This window comes from Salmo trutta, chromosome 14 (assembly GCF_901001165.1).
Source record: "Salmo trutta chromosome 14, fSalTru1.1, whole genome shotgun sequence".
NCBI lineage: Eukaryota > Metazoa > Chordata > Actinopteri > Salmoniformes > Salmonidae > Salmo > Salmo trutta.
Window position 1 is genome coordinate 40,123,697 of NC_042970.1, and position 24,600 is coordinate 40,148,296.

General features: G+C 44.6%; 2 protein-coding genes across 10 annotated transcripts in view; one reads left to right on the top strand and one right to left on the bottom strand.

Annotated features, from left to right (window-relative positions):
* Nucleotides 1-184: 184 nt before the first annotated feature.
* sxph (saxiphilin) lies at nucleotides 185-24,281 on the bottom strand. 9 transcript variants are annotated; one of them, XM_029775829.1, is made up of 35 exons: nucleotides 23,409-24,281; nucleotides 22,424-22,505; nucleotides 22,074-22,240; nucleotides 21,766-21,861; nucleotides 21,511-21,572; nucleotides 21,028-21,260; nucleotides 20,873-20,938; nucleotides 20,671-20,759; nucleotides 20,289-20,373; nucleotides 19,062-19,525; nucleotides 18,767-18,842; nucleotides 17,599-17,715; nucleotides 17,315-17,396; nucleotides 17,022-17,182; nucleotides 16,850-16,916; nucleotides 15,412-15,486; nucleotides 14,847-15,003; nucleotides 14,696-14,747; nucleotides 10,400-10,672; nucleotides 7,002-7,165; nucleotides 6,750-6,849; nucleotides 6,153-6,329; nucleotides 5,409-5,571; nucleotides 5,265-5,329; nucleotides 4,967-5,124; nucleotides 4,523-4,709; nucleotides 4,256-4,404; nucleotides 4,053-4,143; nucleotides 3,889-3,948; nucleotides 3,627-3,809; nucleotides 1,418-1,565; nucleotides 1,172-1,254; nucleotides 809-993; nucleotides 497-683; nucleotides 185-388 (listed from the first exon to the last, which is right to left on the bottom strand). In XM_029775829.1, the coding sequence occupies exons 20-35, from the start codon at nucleotides 7,155-7,157 to the stop codon at nucleotides 345-347; spliced, it is 2,136 nt and encodes a 711-aa protein (XP_029631689.1). In that variant the 5' UTR covers nucleotides 7,158-7,165; nucleotides 10,400-10,672; nucleotides 14,696-14,747; nucleotides 14,847-15,003; nucleotides 15,412-15,486; nucleotides 16,850-16,916; nucleotides 17,022-17,182; nucleotides 17,315-17,396; nucleotides 17,599-17,715; nucleotides 18,767-18,842; nucleotides 19,062-19,525; nucleotides 20,289-20,373; nucleotides 20,671-20,759; nucleotides 20,873-20,938; nucleotides 21,028-21,260; nucleotides 21,511-21,572; nucleotides 21,766-21,861; nucleotides 22,074-22,240; nucleotides 22,424-22,505; nucleotides 23,409-24,281; the 3' UTR covers nucleotides 185-344. The 9 variants fall into 9 exon arrangements, with proteins under 9 accessions (XP_029631689.1, XP_029631685.1, XP_029631687.1 ...); XM_029775825.1 differs by having other exon boundaries at nucleotides 19,062-19,184; nucleotides 19,422-19,525; nucleotides 20,873-21,260; XM_029775827.1 differs by having other exon boundaries at nucleotides 19,062-19,265; nucleotides 19,422-19,525; nucleotides 20,873-21,260.
* The window catches only part of LOC115208066 (eukaryotic translation initiation factor 4E transporter), a 16,302-nt gene continuing 15,051 nt past the window's right edge, over nucleotides 23,350-24,600 (top strand). Inside the window, exon 1 of the mRNA XM_029775819.1 lies at nucleotides 23,350-23,445. The gene's annotated coding sequence lies outside the window, so the exon portion shown is untranslated. The remainder of the gene's footprint in view (nucleotides 23,446-24,600) is intronic.

Consider the following 24,600-nt stretch of genomic DNA (forward strand, 5'->3'; position numbering starts at 1 on the left):
TCCAAAATCCATTTAATTTGTTGTTACTAGTAATATTAAAAAAAAAAAAAGATATCTAAAAAAAAAAAAAAATAATTGTTTTAATATTTAGAGATTTTGCTACAGACCCTACTTTGGGAACCCCTGCACACATTACCAAAAGTTTGAAAAATGACATATTGCTAAAAAAAAATAGAAGCTTTCATTGAAATATATCTGATAATTATATATTTTTTGAACATTCAGGTGGGTGTGGACTGTCGAATTACAAGTAGCAAGAAACAATATTACATTTTGGAAAACCATTGGTTAGGGCCTCCACAATAGGTCAATGTGAAACATGTGATTGCTCTTCTCTCTGTTGCTCAAAATATGCTGCACACGTCCTGGTTGCAAAATTCCAAGATGTCTGTCAGAGAGAAAATGAATACATACATTGGCTACTTTATAGTCAATAACATTTCAACAGTACACAGTTTCAGTATAAAAATGACCATGATAAAGTATCAATTTCCACCTGAGTGTGTGCAGTTGAAGACAGCCTCTGCTAGTCTGTAGAACTCATCTCCAAGTATGGTGCGGTAGTCCAGGTGACTGGTGTGGATGAGGCACTGAGTGGCATCTTTAAACAGCAGATCACTCTCTCCATACTGCTGGGACTGAAACAGCCTGAATTCTGTGTCTGGGTTGGATGCCAGAGTCTCCTTCAAGGGATGGGAACATTTGGAATGGCTTGTTAGAAGAAAAAACAATTGTATGAAATTAATACAATGTCGCCAGAATAATTCAGTTGGTTTAGATTCCTGTTTGTCTGACTCCTCAGTCTCACCTGTGACTTCATGAGGAAGTCATAGACGCGAGAAGTGAGCACAGGTCTTGTCATGATGATGTTGGGTGGGATGGCTCCTAGGTTACAGTTCTCCCATTCAGATAAAGGTTCCCGCCGGCCATCCCCACACAAAAGCTCAAAGTCCCAGGACAGCCACCCATCCGCCCAGCCACTGGGGCTCAGACCTGGAGCACAACACAAACAAAATGTAATATCAAAAGTATCACAAACCAAATGAGGAAAAACAAGAACATTATGGCAGAACCTGTAACTGTTTGACTGAACATATACCATTATTACTTCATGGTGAGTGTGGTGGCCATATGTAGCAAACTATGTATAAGAGTTGTATGAGGTTCTCACTGAGGATGTTGCTCTCTAGATTGTGTTGCTCAACAAAGGCAACATCTCCATAGCTCTTCCCACTGGCATCTCCCACCAGGCACCTGCACAAATAACCATGGGGCAACGTCATAACAATCACAACAAACCTTTCACATTGCCAGGTTTCTGTAAAGCATTTTGTGACAACTTGATGTAAGATTGAATGACTGCATTTTTATCCATGAACAATGAATGCAAACATGCAACAAGAGAGCCACCACTCACCTCAAAGCCCCCATGTTGCCGTAGTAACGCTCATTGTGGTTATCTGCACAGCGTTTGGTGGCAGCCTCCCCAGTGCCCCCCATACACACTTTACACAGGTTTCCCTGAGAACCAGGGAGACAGCCCTTCCAGAACACCTCGTTGTACACTGGGAGAGATGAGCAGAATACACATCCTCACCAAATATCAGGCTATTGTGCTGTAAGAATTTTGGGTCATTTCATGTTGTCTACACGAGGCTAAAAGGGTGAATTGCAGTATACCAGAGCTAGTTATCTAAATACAGTACACACACACACACAATATAAACGCAACAATTTCAACGATTTTACTGAGTTAAAGTTCATATAAGGAAATCAGTCAATTGAAATAAATTCATTAGGCCCTACACTATGGATTTCACGATTGAGCAGGGAAGCAGCCATGAGTGGGCCTAGGAGGACATAGGCCCACCCACTTGGGAGTCAGGCCAAGATTTGGTACCCTTCTCCAGATCTGTGCCTTGACCCAATCCTGTCTCGGAGCACTACGGACAATTCATTCGACCTCGTGGCTTGATTTTTGCTCTGACATGCACTGTCAACTGTGGGACCTTATATACACTACCGGTCAAAAGTTTTAGAACCTCAAGTCATTCAAGGGTTTTTCTTTATTTTTACTATTTTCTACATTGTAGAATAATAGTGAAGACATCAAAACTATGAAATAAGACATATGGAATCATGTAGTAACCAAAAAAAGTGAAACAAATCAAAACTTATTTTATATTATTCAAATAGCCATCCTTTGCCTTGACAGCTTTGCACACTTCGCATTCTCTCAACCAGCTTCACCAACAGTCTTCATGGATTTGGCACATATGCTGAGCACTTACTGGCCGCTTTTCCTTCACTCTGCAGTCCGACTCATCCCAAACCATTTCAATTTGGTTGAGGTCGGGGGATTGTGGAGGCCAGGTCATCTGATGCAGCACTCCATTACTCTCCTTCTTGGTAAAATAGCCCTTACACAGCCTGGAGGTGTGTTGGGTCATTGTCCTGTTGAAAAACTAATAATTGTCCCACTAAGCCCAAACCAGATGGGATGGCGTATTGCTGCAGAATGCTGTGGTAGCCATGCTGGTTAAGTGTGCCTTGAATTCTAAATAAATATATCACAGACAGTGTCACCAGCAAAGCACCACCCACACCATAACACCTCCTCTTCCATGCTTTATGGTGGGAAATACACATGCAGAGATCCATTCACCTACTCTGAATTGGAACCAAAAATCTCAAATTTGGACTCATCAGGCCAAAGGACAGATTTCCACTGGTCGTATTTCTTGGCCGAAGCAAGTCTATTCTTCTTATTGGTGTCCTTTAGTAAGGGTTTCTTTGCAGCAATTTGACTATGAAGGTCTGATTCACGCAGTCTCCTCTGAACAGTTGAGGTTGAGAAGTGACTGTTACTTGAACTCTGTGAAACATTTATTTGGGCTGCAATCCGAAGTGCAGTTATTCTAATGAACTCAGCCTCTGCAGCAGAGTTAACTCTGGGTCTTCCTTTCCTGTGGTGGTCCTCATGAGAGCCAGTTTCATCATAGCTCTTGATGATTTTTTGTGACTGCACTTGAAGAAACATTCAAAGCTCTTGAAATTGTTCGTATTGACTGACCTTCGTGTCTTAGAGGAATGATGGACTGTCGTTTCTCTTTGCTTATTTGAGCAGTTCTTGCCATAATATGGACTTGGTCTTTTACCAAATAGGGCCATCTTTTGTATACTACCACTACCTTGTAACAACACAACTGATTAGCTCTAACGCATTAAGGGAAGAAATTCCACAAATTCACTTTTAACAAGGCACACCTGTTAATTGAAATGCATTCCAGGTGACTACCTCATGAAGATGGTTGAGAGAATGCCAAGAGTGTGCAAAGCTATCATCAAGGCAAAGGGTGGCTACTTGGAAGAATCTCAAATATATTTTGATTTGTTTAACACTTTTTTGGTTACTACATGATTCCACATGTGTTATTTCATAGTTTGGATGTTAACTATTATTATACAATGTAGAAAATAGTCAAAATAAAGAAAAACCCTTGAATGAGTAGGTGTGTCCAAACTATCTATATCTATCTATCTATCTATCTATATAAATAAATAAATAAATAAATAAATAAACACACACAGGAAAGGGAGATGCAACTGCCAGGCAGGAACGGTACCTTGGTTTGGTTCGCATTGAGAGGTGTTGTTGTGTTCCAGGCTGAGGGTGTGTCTAAAGGGCAGAAGCCAGCCTGCAGGGCTGTACATGTGGCCGTGGCAGGAGCGCCTGCCACCAAAGTTCCCAAAGAACACACCCCTGGTGGAGCGCTTCACGACCGCCACACCAACAACGGACGGCAACACTGTGGGGACACAAAGAGAGGCTGAGAATAAAATCGTGTACATTTACAGATTAATGGACTTCCCTTCTGTTCAGCTCACCAGCCGTCTCTAAATGGCCTGCTTTTTCAGCTCCTCCCTCAGCCGGTACGCACGTCTTCCCTGAGAGAAGTGGAGAGAGAAAGAGTCGACGACAGACACTGACTGCAGTGAGCGTCCCTGATAAATAACTAGTTCTGTAACCATTACATTATTATCAGCCATACCATAATACTCTGTTACCACGGGGACAAGGCCACATTTCCCAGCGATGAATGCGTGCGTGGCGTCCAGCGAGACAGCATCCACCTCATCTCTCTGTGACAACACAGTAAGTGGAGATCGAGATGTAGGGCTGCATAGAATGACAGTAGGTTATGGATAGGGTTATGATTGTCCACACCCTGTAGTTTTAGCTTTGTCTGCTTACCTTAATCTTCTCGACACAATCGCTCATGGAGATGGCTCTAACACACACCAATGGGTCTGACTTAATGCTGAGAGCCCACTGCTCACATTTCTTCTGTTCTGCATTGCTAATGCAGCACCAACGCACAACACTGTCCTCCAATGAGCTTCCTATAGATACACAACAGAATATTTTTTTTTTAGTTATGATGCATAATGTAGCAGCAAATTAGTTTTCCCAATGAGCAGCCTACATACACCCCCACTGCCCATGTGGATAGGTAGGCACCTTCATGTCCAAGGCCTTTGAGGAGAGCCACATAGTCCAGCCCCAGCACCTGACTGATGTCCTTGTTATCCTCTAGAATGGACAGCTTCTCTGTGACATCCTTGAAGAGCAGATCAGCGGCGCCGAACGGAGCAGAGTCAAAGAGCTGGAAACGCTGCCTCTCTCTACCCCGTCGGCCAAACGCCATCTGATAAGAAATCCACCGGACATTCTCTCAGCAACAAAAATACAAAACAAGGGACATACTATAGATGACACATGCACGTGGATGGACACAAATGTGATATACACTGATCTTAAATACAGTGGACACGCTTTCCCTTGCAAACCCAACCCTGTTTCACAAGTGGTCAAACTAAGGTAAGGGCTGGAAGCCCTGAGCTGTCCCGACAAGTCCCACATCTGCTGCTTCTAGAAGTGGTCGAAGACAGAATGGTGCACTACCTGTGCTGCCGCCAGGAACTTGCGTGCGATCTTACGAACATTGGGTCGGGTGACCATGCCCTGTCCTGGTCCCCTTCCCAGGTTGCAGCTCCCATAGTGGCTTAGTGGCGCACGGGTACCATCAGTACACAGCAGCTGGTAATCCTCCCTCTCACTCTCTGGAAGAGAAAACAAAAACAGGGATAGAGATAGAGCGGCGGGGGATGTTTCAACAGCTTTTTGACTAGTCTCGAGAACTCTGAAGTACTTGAATGGTAGTTGTGTATTGTTCCAGAATCATTTTGTTGTTGTTGTGTACCTTCAATACCCTCCAGGGCTGTATGGTCCACAAAAGCAACATCCCCTGCCCCAGTCTTGAGACACCTGATAGACAAAGAGAACAATTTTTAAATGACCATATCATTATCATTGTGTCTGTCCTCATATGACCCTCCCATCGGACCTGAGCGCCCCCTGGCTGTTGTAGAAGGGTTCGCCATGTGCCGTCTCACAGTGGAAGTTGCGCTGGGCGATGTAGGACTTCTGACCCTGACACAGGGCACACAGGGCGGGTGCTATGGCAGCCGCCCCAGGAACACAACTGGCATTGAAGAAGGCACTGACCGCTGCCAAAGAGAAGAGGGGGGTTAGAGACCTTTCCTTTGTAGCGGAGGTGATTTGGAATCACGCTCTAGTGATAAGTTAGGCCTGCCTGAGACTTGGAAGCCTTATTGTCGGCCTCTGACCTTGAGCATGTCCTTTTGGTCTAATGGTTAAGAAGTTGGATTAGCGAGCGGGAGTCCCGGGTTCTAATGCCACCAGAAACACCAGCGTTTCCCAAACTCAGTCCTGGGGACCCAAAGGGGTGCACGCTTTGGTTTCTTGCCCTAACACTACACAGCTGATTTAAATAATCAGCTAATCATCAAAAGAAAACGTGTGCCCCTTGGGGTCCCCAGGACTGAGCTTTGGAAACGCTGTTTAAAATGTAACAATCTCTTGTGGACAGATTCTCATTGGCAGATGAAACGGCGAGAATCTGTCAAGGCTCACTTCGAAGTGAGCAATTGTTAACGGCATTCCCCCCAGAAGTAAAACAGAAAATGACAAACTTTTGTGAGATAATTTTACTTCTGGGTAACCGAGATTACATTTAACAAAATTACGATTCAACAATTTGCAGGGATATGTCGGTGTATGTTCTTACCCTGACTGAGAGGCTGCTCCTCTGCCCAGGTCAGGTAGTTGCGGGACAGCAGGAAGCCCAAAGGTAGGCTCCAGCCTGCCGTCCAGCGGGCCCCAGTATGACAGCTTCTCTGGCCCTGCAGGGAGCGCACGTCCAGGGTGCTGTTCCTCACCACCGCCACCGCCAGAATACAGCCTCCTGGGCGAACAGGTGATAGACAGACAATAAACTGACACAGGCACACAAAATGTCATAAACAAAATTAAAAACTGGGTGGTTCGAGCCCTGAATGCTGATTGGCTGAAAACTGTGCTATATCAGACCGTATATCACAGGTATGACAAAACATTTATTTTTACTGCTCTAATTACACTGGTAACCAGTTTATAATAGCAATAAGGCACCTCGGGAGTTTGTGGTGTATGGCCAATATACCACAGCTAAGGGCTGTATATCCAGATACTCCGCTTTGCGTCGTGCATAAGAACAGTCCTTAGCCGTGATATATTGCAAATATACCACACCTCCTCGTACCTTATTGCTTAAATATTTCCCGTACACAGATTGTGTCTAGTTCTGGACTAAAAGGATCCAAATCGTAAGTGTTCGTTAACCAACCGTCACTGTAGATCTCCTTGGCAATGGCAGTGAGGCCAAACTGCTTCACTGCAGTGTAGACTTCCCCTGCATCCAATGTTACCATGTCAGCACGGTTAGCCTGGAGGAAAGGCATCAGATACAGTTGGCTATGAAGGAGCATCTGTATGGTAAACCTGCCCTGTCTGAAATCAGTATCAGCATTAACAACATGAGTGGTTAGGGCAAATAGTGAGTCTTTCTGGTATCTGGAGAGAGCAGGTATTTTCTGACCCTGATCTTGTTGATGCAGTCGGTGGTGCTGTAGGCGAGGACACAGGAGAGCCTTGCGAATGCTGCCACAGCAGCAGGAGGCAACACTGCCACCAGGGCCTTGGCCAGCTCAGCACACTTCTTCTGTTCCTGCTCAGACACCGTGCACCAGCGCATCTTCTTACCTAAAACGAAGGGAATTAAAACTGGGTTTAAGGATAGTAATATTAGGACCTAAGAAATAGCATCAATATTAACCTGCATGCATAACTCACTATTTCCTTTCCAACAGGAAATAAACAAACAACTGCTGTAGAGGGAGAATACATTGTTACAATACTGTATAAGATTAATTAAAATGTATAGGACCACAACATTTTCAGAACAATCCCTGAAATTAGGTGAAACCACAAAAACAAGAATATATTTGAAAAAGGCAACATTATCCAGCAAGGCTAACCAAACGATTAACAATTGGACTTTTGAGTACCACCACCCAAAACTATACTAGATTGGATGAACACTTACCCAAACTATAGTGAAGGCAGATGAAAATTATTAGAATGGCATGCATCGCCCTCATTTTGGTCTCTGAAAAGGACTGAAGAGCTGAACAAACCAAACGCAGTTTACTTTACGCAGCGAGGTTGGCGGACCCCTTCCAATTCGTCCTGAAATCCGTCTTCATAATTCAACATTATTTCTTATTACTACAGGCGACCTAAAGAAATCAAACTATTGTGCAAGCGTAGAACTTTCGAAATAGCCAAAAATAGGGGATTCTGCGCCACTGCTCTGCGCGCATCTGGAAAATATTTCCATATAACGTCACGCGGACGACCCGCATCCAAGCACTTTTACGCATTTGAGATCTGTAGAACAGTTGCCAGTATCTCACACCTCGAGTTTTTGTTTGGCTTATCGTGGTGAATACATTGAATGCATGATTATGTAAGAATAAAATTCGATTGTTACCTAAATAAATGTAATAGTTTTGTGAAAAACAGTCCAGCACTGCAAAGTTTAATGCAGAAAATACCAACATAATTAATAATGTAGCCAATATTTTATTAAATGTACAAACACCAAAACAGTATACATAAAAAAGGCCATTACAACATAGTCAAGTCAAACATAAATCAAACACAGCTGCCTTGCCGTACCATTATTTTTCAGTCCAACCGATTATCACCAAGATTAGGGTTCTACATTCAAAAGCTTCAATTGAACAATTTTCATAAATCTTCCTCTATTTTGAATAATTATGTTTTTATACTATAAAAACAACCAGTGGAGAATGGCAACTTGTCATTCTCTTACACCACTGGGGCGGCCATGGTCCGGTCTGTCGTCTAGTATGGTGGACAGAGTAATGATCAGTAGTCCCATGCTCTGGAGGCCTGCTGAAAACGGCCTGTCCCAGTCGCTGTGCTGCTGTGGAGAACAATCTCTATCCTGTGGATCCTGGCAGCATGCAAGATATTTACAGGCTTCTGCTCTGCCAGCACAGCTGACAGCCTGCCAATACACTCCATCTGTCAATAACAATACAAAGAGCTGGAAATGAATCTGGAATGACCAGATTTACAGCAAAAAAAATGGAAAAATCGTTGCACAATATGGCATGGTTATTATATGTTTGACTTGCTGTAAATTCTGACTGCTCCGTTTTTATAGCTGAAGATTTATGGCTCACATGAAAATGACACCTCCAGAAGAATGCATGCTAAATCAAAGCCATCAGTTTAGTTATTCATTTATAAGAGGATAGGAAACTAATGAAAAAACTATTACTTCAATGATTGGTTCTGGTTTTCTTTATGGACTGGTGAATAGCCGGTATACTTTTTTTTCTCTCCATATTTTTTTTCTTCATAAACACCACCATTGTTTTTGTTAATAAATCCTTAATTACTCTGCTTTAAAGTCATTGTGGCCCTTACATACATCAATGACCGCAGCATCTTCCCTTGAAATCTTACCTCATCCAGCCCTTGGCTGATTGTGTTCCTCTCCGCAGTCTCTCCCTCATTTCCACTCGTCTGCAGCCAGCTTCTCAACACCTCTTCAAGTCTTAGCTACAGTGGCTTGCGAAAGTATTCACCCCCCTTGGCATTTTTCCTATTTTGTTGCCTTACAACCTGAAATTTAAATAGATTTTTGGGGGTGGTTTGTGTCATTTGATTTACACAACATGCCTACCACTTTGAAGAGGCAAAATATTTTTTCTTGTGAAACAAACAAGACAAAAAATAATACTAAAATAAATAAAAACTGCAGCATGCATAACCATTCACACCCCACCCCCCAAAGTCAATACTTTGTAGAGCCACCTTTTGCAGCAATTACAGCTGCAAGTCTCTTGGGGTGACTATAAGCTTGGCACATTTAGCCACTGGGATTTTTGCCCATTCTTCAAGGCAAAACTACTCTAGCTCCTTCAAGCTGGGTGGGTTCCGCTAGTGTACAGCAATCTTTAAGTCATACCACAGATTCTCAATTGGATTGAGGTCTGGGCTTTGACGAGGCCATTCCAAGACATTTAAATGTTTCCCCTTAAACCACTCGAGTGTTGCTTCAGCAGTATTCTTAGGGTCATTGTCCAGCTGGAAGGTGAACCTCCGGCCCAGTCTCAAATCTCTGGAAGACTGAAATAGGTTTCCCTCAAGAATTTCCCTGTATTTAGCGCTATCCATCATTCCTTCAATTCTGACCAGTTTCCCAGTCCCTGCCGATGAAAAACATCCCCACAGCATGATGCTGCCACCACCATGCTTCACTGTGGGGATGGTGTTTTCGGGGTGATGAGAGGTGTTGGGTTTGCGCCAGACATAACGTTTTCCTTGATGGCCAAAAAGCTCAATTTTAGTCTCATCTGACCAGAGTACCTTCTTCCATGTGTTTGGGCAGTATCCCACATGCCTTTTGGCAAACACTGTTTGCCTATTTTTCCCCAGATTTTTGGTGGTCTTCCTAAGCTTAGTGGTGCCCCTTGCTTAGTGGTGTTGCAGATGCTGGGGCCTTTCAGAACAGGTGTAGATATACTGTCATGTGACACTTAGATTGCACACAGGTGGACTTTAATTATGTGACTTCTGAAAGTAATTGGTTGCACCAGATCTTATATAGGGGCTTCACAGCAAAGGGGGTGAGCACATATGCACGCACCACTTTTGCATTTTTTATAGAATTTTTTTGAAACAATATATATTTTTTCATTTCACTTCACCAATTTGGACTATGTTGTGTGTATGTCCATTACATGAAATCTAAATAAAAGTAGTGAAGAGTTTGACCCATGAGCCACTAGGCTGCCTTAGCTAGAATTTTTTTATATTACATGAAGAAAAAAAATCTCATTCAAAAAACAAAACCCACACACACACACACGTGTTTTTGGAATATAGTTACCGCGCTACCTTAGTTTGAGTGTGGGTGGTCATGAATGAGGAGGGGGGGGCAGTCTGGTCTACTGATCCATAATGTGGGGCTGTTGGGAGACAGATGGGGGCGCTGGGCGTGCCAGTACGGGACTGATGGGGAAGGAGGCTGCAGCAGGGTGGAGGCTCGCTGTCACTGGCACCTGGGTTGGAGGTGGTAGAGGAGCTGCAGGTGGTAGCAGCTCTTTGACCGGGGAGTATAGCAGAACTCTAGGCTGTCGTGGTTGTCATCTGGAAGCACGCACCGCCACCCTGCACACAGAGAGAGTTACTGTAAGACTCCCAAGGATTGGAGACATAGGGCCAGTTTCCCAGACAAACATTAAGCTTTGCCCTGGAGTAAAAAGTGATTTGGATTGAGACTCTCCATGTATTCGGGAAAACCCTCCCCGTAAGGTTTAGGGACTGATGTTGACATAGTGGCCACCAGTACAGGTGGTCTCCCCACTCCCTGCGCCACTGAGTCTGTGTCCGGCTGTGGGTGAGGCCCTCTGCACCAGGGCTGGGCAAACAGGTCACACCCTGGACCATTACACCGGATCTTCACAGCTAGCTAGCTGCTACCGAGTGGCTAAGGCCCTTGTCCAGAAGCATGCAAAAGTTAGCCTCGAGCTAGCCTCGAGCTAGGCCCATCTCCCAGCTAGCAAACGAAGTACACCACCTACAATACCCCTCTTGACAATTGGCCTGGACCCTTTGTCGACACGGAGCCCCGCCAATCCATCACGACTGATCTGCTGACGTAATTCAGCTGATGGGCTCTCAACCGGCCTTGTCTGTACACTATGCCCTGAATCTATCCTACCACGCCCAGAAATCTGCTCCTTTTATTCTCTGTTCCCAAAGCACTAGACGACCAGTTCCTATAGCCTTTAGCCGTACCCTCATCCTACTCTGTTAATGTAGAGGTTAACCTAAGCCCTGCAGCCTCCAGCATCACTTTTATTCCCCAGGCACTCTCATTTGTTGACTTCTGCTACCGTAAAAGCCTTGGGTTTATGCATGTTACTATCAGAAGCCTCCTCCCTAAGTTTGCTTTATTCACTGCTTTAGCACACTCCGCCAACCCTGATGTCCTAGCCGTGTCTGAATCCTGGCTTAGGAAGGCCACCAAAAATTCTGAAATGTCCATCCCCAATTACATTTTCCGTCAAGACAGAACTGCTAAAGGGGTCAGAATTGCAATCTACTGTAGAGATAGCCTGCAGAGTTCTGTCATTATATCCAGGTGTATGCCCAAACAGTTCGAGCTTCTACTTTTAAAGATCCATCTCTCCAGAAATAAGTCCCTCACTATTGTCGCTTGTTATAGACCCCCCCTCAGCTCCCAGCTATGCCCTGGACACCATATGTGAATTGATTGCCCCACATCTATTGTCAGAGTTCGTACTGCTAGGTGACCTAAATTGGTATATGCTTAACACCCCGGCCATCCTACAATCTATGCTAGATGCCCTCAATCTCACACAAATTATCAAGGAACCTACCAGGTACAACCCCAAATCCGTAAACACGGGCACCCTCATAGATATCATCCAGACCAACTTGCCCTCTAAATACACCTCTGCTGTTTTCAACCAGGATCTCAGTGATCTCTGCCTCATTGCCTGCGTCCGTCATGGGTCCACGATCAAACGACCACGCCTCACCACTGTCAAACGCTCCCTAAAACACTTCTGCGAGCAGGCCTTTCTAAATCGACCAGGCCCGGGTATCCTGGAAGGATATTGACCTCATCCCATCAGTAGAGGATGCCTGGTTGTTCTTTAAAAAGTGGGAATAGTCCCCGCGATATGAACATTTTCAGGGAAGTCAGGAACCAATATACAGTTAGTTAGGAATTTTTTTTTTTAAATCACTGAAGTTGGAGACATATCTCCCTCACATCTTGAAAAAGCATGCCCCATTCAAAAAAAATTGAACTAAGAACAGATTAGCCCTTTGTTCACTCCAGACTTGACTGCCCTTGACCAGCACAAAAACAACCTGTGGCGTACTGCACTAGCATCGAATAGTCCCCACGATATGCAACTTTTCAGGGAAGTCAGGAACCAATGCACAGTCAGATAGGAAAGCGAAGGCTAGCTTTTTAAAACAGAATTTTGCATCCTGCAGCACTAATTCCAAAAAGTTTTTGGACACTGTAAAGTCCATGGAGAATAAGAGCACCTCCTCCCAGCTGCCCACTGCACTAAGACTAGGAAACACTGTCACCACTGATAAATCCATGATAATCGAGAATTTCAATACGCATCCCTCTACGGCTGGCCATGCTTTCCACCTGGCTACCCCAACCCCGGGCCAACAGCTCTGCACCCCCCGCAGCAACTGGCCCAAGCCCCCCCCTTCTCCTTCACCCAAATCCAGACAACTGATGTTCTGATGGAGCTGCAAAATCTGGATCCCTACAAATCAGATGGGCTAGAAAATCTGGACCCTCTCTACCTAAAATGATCCGCCGCCATTGTTGCAACCCCTATTACTAGTCTTTTCAACCTCTCGTATCGTCTGAGATTTCTAAAGACTGGAACGCGGTCGCGGTTATCCCCCTCTTCAAAGGGGGAGACACTCTAGACCCAAACTGTTACAGACCTATATCCATCCTGCCCTGTCTTTCTAAAGTCTTCGAAATCTAAGTGAACAAACAGATTACTGACCATTTCGAATCCCACCGTACCTACACCGCTATGCAATCTGGTTTCCGAGCTGGTCACGGGTGCACCTCAGCCACACTCAAGGTCCTAAACGATATCATAACAACCATCGATAAAAAAACAGTACTGCGCAGCCATCTTCCTCGACCTGGCCAAGGCTTTCGACTCGTCAATCACCGTATTCTTATCAGCAGACTCAACAGCCTTGGTTTCTCTAATGACTGCCTCGCCTGGTTCACCAACTACTTCTCAGATAGAGTTCAGTGTGTCAAATCGGAGGGCCTGTTGTCCGGACCTCTGGCAGTCTCTATGGGGTGCCACAGGGTTCAATTCTCAGGCTGACTCTTCTCTGTATATATCAATGATGTCGCTCTTGCTGCAGGTGATTCCCTGATCCATGTCTACGCAGACGACACCATTCTGTATACATCTGGCCCTTCTTTGGACACTTAACAAATCTCCAAACGAGCTTCAATGCCATACAACTCTCCTTCCGTGGCCTCCAACTGCTCTTAAATGCTAGTAAAACGAAATGCATGCTCTTCAACCTATCGCTGCCCACACCTGCCTAGCATCACTACTCTGGATGGTTCTGACTTAGAATATGTGGACAACTATAAATACCTAGGTGCCCGGGCTAGACTGTAAACTCTTCTTCCAGACTCATATTAAACATCTCCAATCCAAAATTTTATCTAGAATCAGCTTCCTATTTCACAACAAAGCCTCCTTCACTCATGCTGCCAAACATACCCTCGTAAAACTGACTATCCTACCGATCCTTGACTTCGGCCATGTCATTTACAAAATAGCCTCCAACAGTCTACTCATCAAATTGGATGCAGTCGATCACAGTGCCATCCGTTTTGTCACCAAAGCCCCATATACTACCCACCACTGCGACCGGTTTGCTCTCGTTGGCTGGTACTCGCTACATATTCGTCGCCAAACCCACTGGCTCCAGGTCATCTATAAGTCTTTGCTAGGTAAAGCTCCGCCTTATCTCAACTCAGTGGTCACCATAGCAACACCCACCTGTAGCACACGCTCCAGCAGGTATAATTCACTGGTCATCCCCAAAGCCAACACCTGCTTTGGCCGCCTTTCCTTCCAGTTCCCTGCTGCCAATGACTGGAACGAATTTCAAAAATCACTGAAGCTTGAGACATATCTCCCTCACTAACTTTAAGCGTCAGCTGTCAAAGCAGCTTGCCGATCGTTGCAGCTGTACACAACCCATCTGTAAATAGCCCATCCAACCAACTACCTACCTCATCCCCAAATTTGTTTTTCCCTTCCCTTTTGCACACCAGTATTTCTACTTGCACATCCTCATCTGCACATATATCACTCCAGTGTTAATTGCTAAATTGTAATTACTTCGCCACTATTGGCCTATTTATTGCCTAACCTCCTTACTTCATTTTGCACACACTGTATACAGATTTTTCTATTTTTATTGACTTAATGTTTGTTTATCCCATGTGTAACTCTGTGTTGTTTTTGTCGCACTGCTTTGCTTCATCTTGGCCAGGTCGCAGTTGTAAATGAGATCTTGTTCTCAACTGGCCTATCTGGTTAAATAAAGGTGAAATAATGTATTTATTATTTTTTTTTAAACCTCACTGCTGTCTATTTCCACTGCAGCACCACCCCTGGAGACACCGCAAACTCTGTAGAGCACAAAAAAAGACAGGCTTGATACAGTTCAACACAGACAAGGCAGACAAGACATACTAGAATAATAAAACACAGCATCTGCTCACACACACCTGCTCCTGGCTGTGCAGTGCTATGTTGGTGCAGAAGCTGCCCATGTGAGTGGCGTGGGCCACCCCTTCCCTCAGAAGCTGGTCTCTATAGAACTGGGCAGCCTGGGCCAGCCTCTCCTGCTTCTGGTGCTGCTCCGCAACCCACAGCCTCCAGCACCTGGAACAGAATACACCAGGGGATCTTCAGTGTGTCTGAGGAATATACACTATTCTATATGTTTCCACTCTATTAACCAGGGGACATCTCATTCATTATGTCTATCGAGTCCCTTTCATATCCTTATTCCAGCTGTGGCCTGGATATCATCAATGAGGAAAATAGGTCTCTGACTTTACACCCATTAGCCTGGTCACAGAGCCGATTGTGCAGTCTTGCTAACTCCTATGGTCCATTGGAAAGACAGCACAAACCGATCTGGGCCCAGGCTGTACATTAACAGGGTCAGCAGTGGTAATCGTGCATGAGAGAGACTTCCTCCACTACAAACAGAGACAGGGATAATATTTCATGTGTTTTAGTTAGACTGAAGGCCAGCTGCCAGTGAAGTATGTGTCCAGGTGTTACCTTGGCCTGCAGACTGAGGGACCAGTGCCAGAGGGCCAGTTCTGTCTGCTCAGCCTCTCTCCTTCTGTGCTGCAGCTGTGAAGGCCAGGGAAGAAAAACACTGAGTTACATAACAGCCAGGAGTTCACCCCGACACTCAGAAGCTCACAGATGGATCATAGAAAGAGGAGATAATTGAAGCCAAGAAACATCCGAAAATACTATTTTTCAATTTAATCCTTGTATTTTAAAGTAACTTGAACACAATTTCTCACACAAGTCTTGAGACGTTGACTTTTAATATTTGAAACAACCATGTTAAAACAGCAATAAGCTCACCACAATGTTCCAGCGTGCAAAAAAAAGAAGAGCTGGCACGTATTGTTTAAAATCTAATTTTATTTGTCACATGCACCGAATACAACAACCTTAGAGTGAAATGCTTACAAGCCCTTAACCAACAATGCAGTTAAGAAAATACCCCAAAAAGAGATAAGAAAAACAAATAATTAAGAGCAGCAGTGGATAACAATAGCAGGGCTATATACAGGGGGTACCGATACAGAGTCAATGTGCGGAGGAACTGGTGTCGAGGTAATTAACATAATTATGTACATGCAGGTAGGGTTGTTAAAGTGGCTATGCATAGATAATAACAGAGAGTAGTAGCAGCGCATGGGGGTGCAAATAGTATAGGTAGCCATTTGATTAGCTGTTCAGGAGTCTTATGGCTTGAAGGTAGAAGCCGTTTGGACCTAGACTTGGCTCTTCGGTACCGCTTGCCGTGCGGTAGCAGAGAGAACAGTCTATGACTAGGGTGGCTGGAGTCTTTGACACCGCCTGGTATAGAGGTCCTGGATGGCAGGAAGCTTGGTCCCGGTGACGTACTGGGCCGTACGCACTACCCTCTGTAGTGCCTTGCGGCCAGAGGCCGAGCAGTTGCCATACCAGGCAGTGATGCAACCCGTCAGGATGCTCTCGATGGTGCAGCTGTAGAACCTTTTGAGGATCTCAGGACCCATGCCAAATCTTTTCAGTCTCCTGAGGGGAATCAGTTTTGTCATGCCCTTTTCACGACTGTCTTGGTGTGCTTGGACCATGTTAGTTTGTTGATGATGATGTGGACGCCAAGGAACTTGAAGCTCTCAACTTGCTCCACTACAGCCCTGTCGATGAGAATGGGGACGTGCTCGGTCCTCCATTTCCTGTAGTCCACAATCATCTCCTTTGTCTTGATCACGTTGAGGGAGAGGTTGTTGTCCTTGCACCACATGGTCAGGTCTCTGACCTCCCCCTATAGGCTGTCTCATCGTTGTCAGTGATCAGGCCTACCACTGTTGTGTCATCGGCAAACTTAATGGTGTTGGAGTTGTTCCTGGCCGTGCAGTCATGAGTGAACAGGGAGTACAGGAGGGGCCCCCGTGTTTAGGATCAGCGTGGCGGATGTGTTGTTACCTACCCTTACCACCTGGAGGCAGCCCGTCTCAACATTGAGTGTCCCGTTTCTCGCATCACCTAAATAAGGACTACATGAAGAACACAATATTAAAACACAGACTAACATAGGATCAGAATGTATCAAACACCACACAACAGACTCGAACACAGGACCGAACGCAGTATCCATCTACCTTAAAGCTCCGCTGATGCTGCAGGTACATAGTCCACAATCTGAACATACTGCAAAGAAGAGAGTGGTGGTGGTGCCTTTTGGTTTTCTCCATGCCTGTACTCTCCTCCACAACCGCTCTGCTTCGCTCCCGCCAACTCCTGAAAGTCCCCTGCTGCCTCACTGAGACATACAAAATGGTGGCAGTAGGCTTCACATTTCAGTGGAGGCTCCATTCAATGTGCCAGGAGACTGATCTAACAGAAAACAGCATCGAATAATGAACAATGTGTCTTCATCTTAGTATCTCTTTACCTTTATCCATGTGACTCGGAGCCCTGCCCACTGTCGGTGACGTTTTGACCCGGGATGTGGCTTTCCTCCATGCCAACAGCACCTATAGGAAAATAAATGACATTTGTTGGTGAGTATTTCACACTGACTTGAGCAGTAGTTGCAGCCAGAATCAGTCGTGGTAACAGTACTGATAACATACGAAGCCGTAGAAATAAATTAGAAGCTGAGTCATTGAGCTTCTATAAAACGTTCAATGAAGCCTTAGACTTTATCATAGGTAATAGATAGAGCTGCTCTAACACCTTAGCCTGAACAGTGCCGGTAGTGGTTCTCTGCCCTCTTCTCACTGCTCCTGCCAACGGGGCTGCAGTCTCCTTCCACACACGTAGAACCCTCCCGGGAAGACGTAATACAAGTGTCTGTCAGAAAGATGACCAAAATCAACATTACAAGTAAGAGACGGCGGATACAGAGATTGAGACGGTGGATCCATTTGGGTTGATCCAGGAGGAAGTCATGCTGATGCAGGCTGTAGCGCTCCTCTACAAGCTCATCGACCTGCTGTGTCTGGAGGTGATGTCACCACAGGGGATCATAGGCAGAGAGATGACAGCAGGTCCCCTCGGACAAACAAACAAAGCAGGGTGGAGTCTATTCTGCGAGGAGCATCAATCAGGTCAGACGGAACATGATGACCAAATGAATGAACAATAGAAATGTTAACTAACAACATTCAGAACAGTTAACATATTAATAGGGACGGGCAACTTTGAGGGGTGCATACACACATCCATACCCACAGCTGCAGTGGGGCCCCTAGCCTTTTGGCGGGGCCCCACCTCGCGAGCAAAACATTTTAGCACCCCCCCCTCCCTCTTGAAAGCGGTGCGATTTTTGTTGTTGTTTAAGTTTTAAAGTTAATTTCTTACAATGCTACATATTTTGACATGGGGCAGAGAGAAATGTTAGCAGCTTTTAATATGATACATCAGTGAGTGACTCCCAAAATCAAATGGGGGGCCCCCTGGTTGGTAATTCAACCATGACAAATACAAGTTTAGAAAGCGCGCCGCTAGGCTAACTTATCAATCTAATACATTTTAGTTGACATGGGACAATTGAGTGACTGTCAGTGACAGAAGATAAACTGATGATGCACAACCAAATTTTGAAGCTGCACCTTGTGTATTCTACTATTCTAACTGTCAAACGTTCAGATCCAGAGTTCCTAAAGAAATATAAATATATAGCCCATCCGTGATGTATATGATGTGAGCTCTGTTATGCCTTCCAGGCCTGTAAGGTGTTTGAGAAGTCTGACTCATGCCATGAAGACAACCTGATCCAGCCTGCTGTTCTTCTCTCCTCTTTGCTGGACACACTGACGTCAAAGAATGTAGGATTACTCTGGAGAAACCAAACAGAGCAAGGCTAATGGTAAACTATACTGTATATGGTAAGATGCTGTACCTCACTCCAGCCACTCAGGGCGCGTCGCACACAACACACTTCCCCATGTCGACCTGCCTGCGCCTCTCGGTTTCGCCTTAAGGGATACATAAAAACCAAACACACATGAAGGATTAACCAAAATCTCAAAAGGGTCTAATCAAATCCTGTTAAGAACACACACCCGTCTACGTCTTTCTGAACCAGTTGGTCCACAACAGTCAGCGTGAGTAGCAGGTCATTAACGTGCATTATAACCTCAAGAAAAATATCATCCTGATCCTCACTGATAATTTTACAGTCAGTCGTACAGTACCTGTCCCGGATCATGGTGAAGTCGTCCTTCCACTGGCTCAGTGTGTTGTGGACTACAGTATGGTGGTCCAGTATGTCAGAGGCTCTCCGTTTCCCCTTCCTCCACTGCCAGTGGTGCCAGGCTCTACTCAAACACAACCTCTCTTCATGCAGCAAGGCCCAAAGGGTAGGACAGCTGGGCTCTGTCTAAATGTAGCCCTGGGCCCTTTTTCAAATTTTTTTATAATAGTAGTGGTGCTGATCTAGGATCCGTTTTGCTTTTCAGACCATAATTAATAAGATCACATGGACTGGGTGGACCTGATCCTAGATCAGCACTAGTTCAGAAACAGGATGTGATTATGGGGTTGTGTCGTCTCACCTCTCCCTGTGCTGTTTCCTCTGGCAGGTAAACTCAACCCAGGAGTTCAGACAACGTGGAAAGATGTGGTTCGCAAACCAGGCCTCAGGACGACGCTCCAGACCCTACAACCACACACAGTAATGTACAGGTAACTGCCAAAATAACAGAAACACTTCAGTAATAAAGTGTATTGAAAGCAGGTGCTTCTACACAGGTGTGGTTATAAGTTGATTAAGCAATTAACATCCCATCGTGCTTAGGGTCATGTACAAAAATGCTTGGCAGGCCATTATTTTAGCTACCATGGCTATACATCCATAGCATGACAATGCCCCCATTCATAGGGCACAAGTGGTCACTGAATGTTTTGACGATCATGAAAATTATGTAAACCGTATACCATGGACATCTCAGTCACCAGATCACAACCCAATTGAACACTTATGAGAGATTCAGAGTGGCGCTTGAGACAGCGTTTTCCCGCCACCATCAACAAAGTACGAAATTATAGGATTTTGCGTGGAAGAGTGATGTCGTATCCCTCCAATAGAGTTCCAGACACTTGCAGAATATACACCAACTGAAGGCGCATTGAAGCCGTTCTGGCTCGTGGTGGAGTCAATGCCCTATTGAGACACTTTATGATGATTTTATCGTTATTTTGACAGTTACACGTAGGTGTGTGTGTACCTGCATGTGTCAGTGCTCAACAAGCTGCTCTCTCCAGTGATTCAAGCAGTAGCTCTGTAATGACGTGCGGTCCAGAAAAACCATTTTCAGAATTACTCTTCTACTAACACGCAACACACTAGTTGTCTGGGAAGTCAAAAAAAAAACATGTGTATGGACAGCGTCGCTGAAATTTGACAAAAGGAGCCTGCCAACCTGTAGTGGGTGTGTGTAATCTGCATCTGAAGTACCCCATCTTCAGCTTCCTCCAGACGTTGCTGCCAGAGTATCCAATACCTGCCTGGAAGATATGGAGAAAACACATAACATAGCAGATGTGGTACTAACTCTGGAACAATTCAAATAACTATTATTTCCTGGGAGGGAATTCATGTGTAATGATGAATGGTATGTACAAGATGCATAACATAGAACACAAAAGCATGTAGGATACAGTATAAAGGATTGATAGCATAGATTGCTTCTACAGGGTATATACACAGATGTAAACAAATAAAACCTTCAAGTTGTACTGACACTAAAGCAGGGTGAATATACTAACATGGATATTATAGTACTGTAGCAGCATAACTCTTACAGTGTGATGATGACGCTGGACAGCGATGTTCTTGTTGAGTCGATGAGTATCTGAGCGATACTAAGGGCCAGACTTCTCAGGCCAGCGTGCTGCAGACAGAACAAATTAGAGACAGAATGTTAAGGAATACTCTGTGCTACAGCAACTTGTCTATGGACCGAGTATTGCAGAAATAATTCAGAAGTGCTTTGCTCCATCTCACCAATAGATGGCGGTGTTAACTTGCTGCTGCCTGATCTCTCTGACTCCTGCATGCACAGCTCCACATCTGCACATAAGCTCAGGAAATTCACTTAATCTTCTTGCAATATGTTCCAAAGTGTGATGTTGAGGTGAATGAGGGCACATGAAGTTTACCATAAGGTGAGGATTGCTAATGTTGTTCTTGCAATAGTGTTTGACTTCACGTCGGTCAGTGTGTGTGTGTGTAGTAGGATAGTGTCTTCAGCGCTCCAGTGGCCTGCGCTGTATGCTGCATTGTGCCAGATGGTCAACACCCTGCTCTCTGTCCACCTCTCTCTGTAGTCCACATCTCCACACATACCAATACCTCAGGACCAAGCGGAGTTGCCAGGCTCGCACAGCAACAGCTGAAACACAGGAGGTAGACCAATGCACGAGGGTTAACAACAACAGAAAGCAATGGTAATGTGAATGCAAGTTCTAGAGGACAACAGGCAGGGTCTGTAGTATGTTTTGGAGACAACCCAAGTTCGGCTACAATTGTCAATATAGGTTTCTGATATCCTAAATTGGGAGTATATTATCCTGGACCATGAATGCCATCCAGTGATTGTAATAAGAGGTACAGTAGTACACATGATTAACAGAAGATGGCACCTTGTGGTTTCCTCTTAGCTTGGCGGAGGTGAACGTAGCTTACCCAGGCATGAACGTAGTGCCTATGACAGAATAACAACATGCAGAAATCATACAATGCTGCAAATGGACATTCATTGCAAATTGTCATTCACATTCAAGGTAGTGAATGGACCTTCCTCTCCATTGTGTTTTTAGAGGGGCGATGAGGATGTGAGGAATCCAGGAAAGATTCATTGAACAAGAGCCATAGAAATATTGATGTGATCAACTCACCTTACTCTGTAGAGTCAGATGCCCAGTGCTTGGTCCTCCATATCACATGCAACATATCTCCTCCGCATCCCAGTCTGCCACATAGTCCACACCCAACTGTATTGGGAGAAACACATCAGCAGTAACACAGGCTGCCCCCTCCCCTTTCACTCACAAATTATTATATTGTCAAACACATATGTAATCACTCACGCAATGACTGTATGTAGGAAGCTCACTAACCTCCCAGAGGCAGTGTATTGTTCCTAATTCAAAGTCATTTCAAATAAAATGAACAAAAATAGCATTTATGAGTTGTAATGCCTCACCGTAGAGCTGTGAGTTTCTGGAACTGAAGAGCAGATTCTTGCATCCTGTGTTTCGTCCTCATGTACACTTCCCAGCTGTCCCAAGCCACACGCAGATACCGCCTCTCAGCTGGCATACAGGAGTAACTCTTGTTACTGCTGTGACACAACATGCCCTGCCAGCCTTACTGCTGGGGTCCATCATTTTCAGAAGAGAAACATTCATCCTGATTAATACCAAAACCACAATCATGCCAGTCCATTTTTAATAATGTCATTTCCACAAACAGACTTTCTCCGTAAGTACTGATGGGCATGTATGGTCACCCCACAGCTGAGCAGCAGGTAGAGGGGTAGAGCCAGACACTGACCTGCAATGCCCTCACTGTGAGCCTCAACTCCCTCCTAGCTGTCCACCACTCATCCTTCCAGCCCCACTCTGCGATGTGAGACCTACAGATTGGACAAGGTAACAGTCTTCCAGTTAGCGAACTCAGGCTACACACAGTGGATATATTAACAGCATAGTATCAAGAGCTTACGAATGTTATTTCCCCACCATTTGGAATTGACATTGTCATGCATTATAAATTCAAGCAGTGATGTAATCTGTCTGTAATCTATAGGCTATTCCTGAGAAAATGCACCTGGCTTTGTAAGGATGAACCCATTCAAATATATTCTGTGTCCATAGTTTGAGGAACTCTGTGCACGGTGCATGGAAGAAAGACCGATTTCAGCGATGGCCAACTCCAGTCACTAAACATGCAGTACCTTAAAATCAGTGGTTCCCAACGTTTTTTGGTTACTGTACCACCAACTGAAGTTTGCTCTGGTCAGGAGGTACCCCTAAAATACGTCCTCGTGTACATTTTACCAGTAGGCTTATGGTCTCATGAGTCTTCTCAAGTACCCCATGTGGATAGGTCAAGTACCCCCAGGGGTACTTGTATTTGTGGTTAGTGCCATTTCGAATCCTTGGGACGTCCTAGCCCTTGATCGTGACTCTCAGTTCCATTACGTAACACATAAGAGTCATTGGACTCTTATATTTTTTATTTGAAGGATTCTTTCACGCTGATGAAAGATAAGGGCCATATGTTTCGAAAGCCGTATCGCAAGCGATGATTATTGACGTTTCTAAAAGAAAGCGTCGGGATTGTAGCTAGTTCAGGTGAGGTAGACGTGGGCGAAGCTAATTAGCCGGAAACTGTAGGTCCAAGGCAGAACATCGCCTACAGCTTTTGAGAACTACACCTACCCTAACCATTTTAAGATGTCAACTTCAAGTGGGGTAGGGACGTCCCAGGGATTCCAGATAGAAAATGCAATTTATTTGAAGGGGGTACTTCTCACCTTATTCTCGGCTCCTTGTCTTCCACCTTGGTTCCAGGTATATCCGACTTTATAACTGGATATAGCATTGCGTGGAGTTCCTTTTGTACCAGATATGTTTGGTTTTTGGGTTCCTCGACCTCTGGAAGTCATTGCCACAACAGTTGCCTAGCTAACTGCCTGAGAACACTAACTTTACTCACTAGCTCGTACTACTGGCTGTCAATCAGATTACTAACTTCTTCAACTAGCGAAACAGAATTCACCCTTTCATTATCTTCATATGAATAACGTAGTTACCATTACATTTTCTTAATTCCCTAACTAGTTTCACGTCTATAGCTAGGTTTCCAACCAATTTGGGGCAGATTTTCATGCGAATAACCTCAAATCTACCTAAAACAATATGCATTTTCCCACCAGAGATGTTTTCATCAAACCAAAGTTGATGGAAAATTGACAAGATTACATGTTTCTCCGCCCTAACAATGGGAGTCGTTGTTCACAAAGTGGCACGGCTGGCTGTCTAGTTCCCGCCTATGTTTTGGGATTGGTGGATACATCTATTTATTGTAATTCGTTTTTAATATTCGATGAGGGTTGTTAATTTCAACCGCCTGTATTCAATGACGAGAGAATATATGCTACAGCCACATTACATGAATACGATGCTAAACCATCTCGAGACAACTCGAATATAAAGTGTTTTTTTTCTCAAAGTTGCTGGGATGTCACGTGTCCTACTTATATCGGTATACTCGTAACAACTTAAGCATTACGAAACTTCTATTCGATCAAATAAACCTCGTGTAGAAAATAAACCATTACATTTTCGTTGAACAAATTCGACATTCTCGCGGTTTTATTTTCGCTGACATTTTTGGGGCTGAGTAAACCCTCTCGTTTAGCCCTTTCCCCTGTGATTTGTCGCCACATATGGTTTGTTTACATTTCCTCGGTTAGGGGTAGGCCTACATCTCCATCCAGTGGTCGCGTCGGGGAAAACAGCTGTTGACAACCGAAGCATTAGCTAACCCTAACTCTTTTCATAACCTTAACCTCATTCTCATAACCTGCTACATGAATTCACATATCCTGCTGCGTTAGTTCTCGTAACCTGCCACGTTAATTATCCTAACCTGCGACGTTAATTATCCTGACTGCTATGTAAACAAACCATCTGTGCCCAAAATCATCAGTATCACCACACCTG

Excerpts from the sequence above, each read along its gene's own strand:
- sxph (XM_029775822.1), bottom strand. The coding sequence starts at position 7,563 with ATGAGGGCGATGCATGCCATTCTAATAATTTTCATCTGCCTTCACTAT. Across the intron at positions 5,125-5,264 it reads AGCCCTGGAGGGTATTGAAG|AGAGTGAGAGGGAGGATTAC; the intron begins GTACACAACAAC and ends TTTCTCTTCCAG. Across the intron at positions 3,810-3,888 it reads AGGCCATTTAGAGACGGCTG|TGTTGCCGTCCGTTGTTGGT; the intron begins GTGAGCTGAACA and ends GTGTCCCCACAG.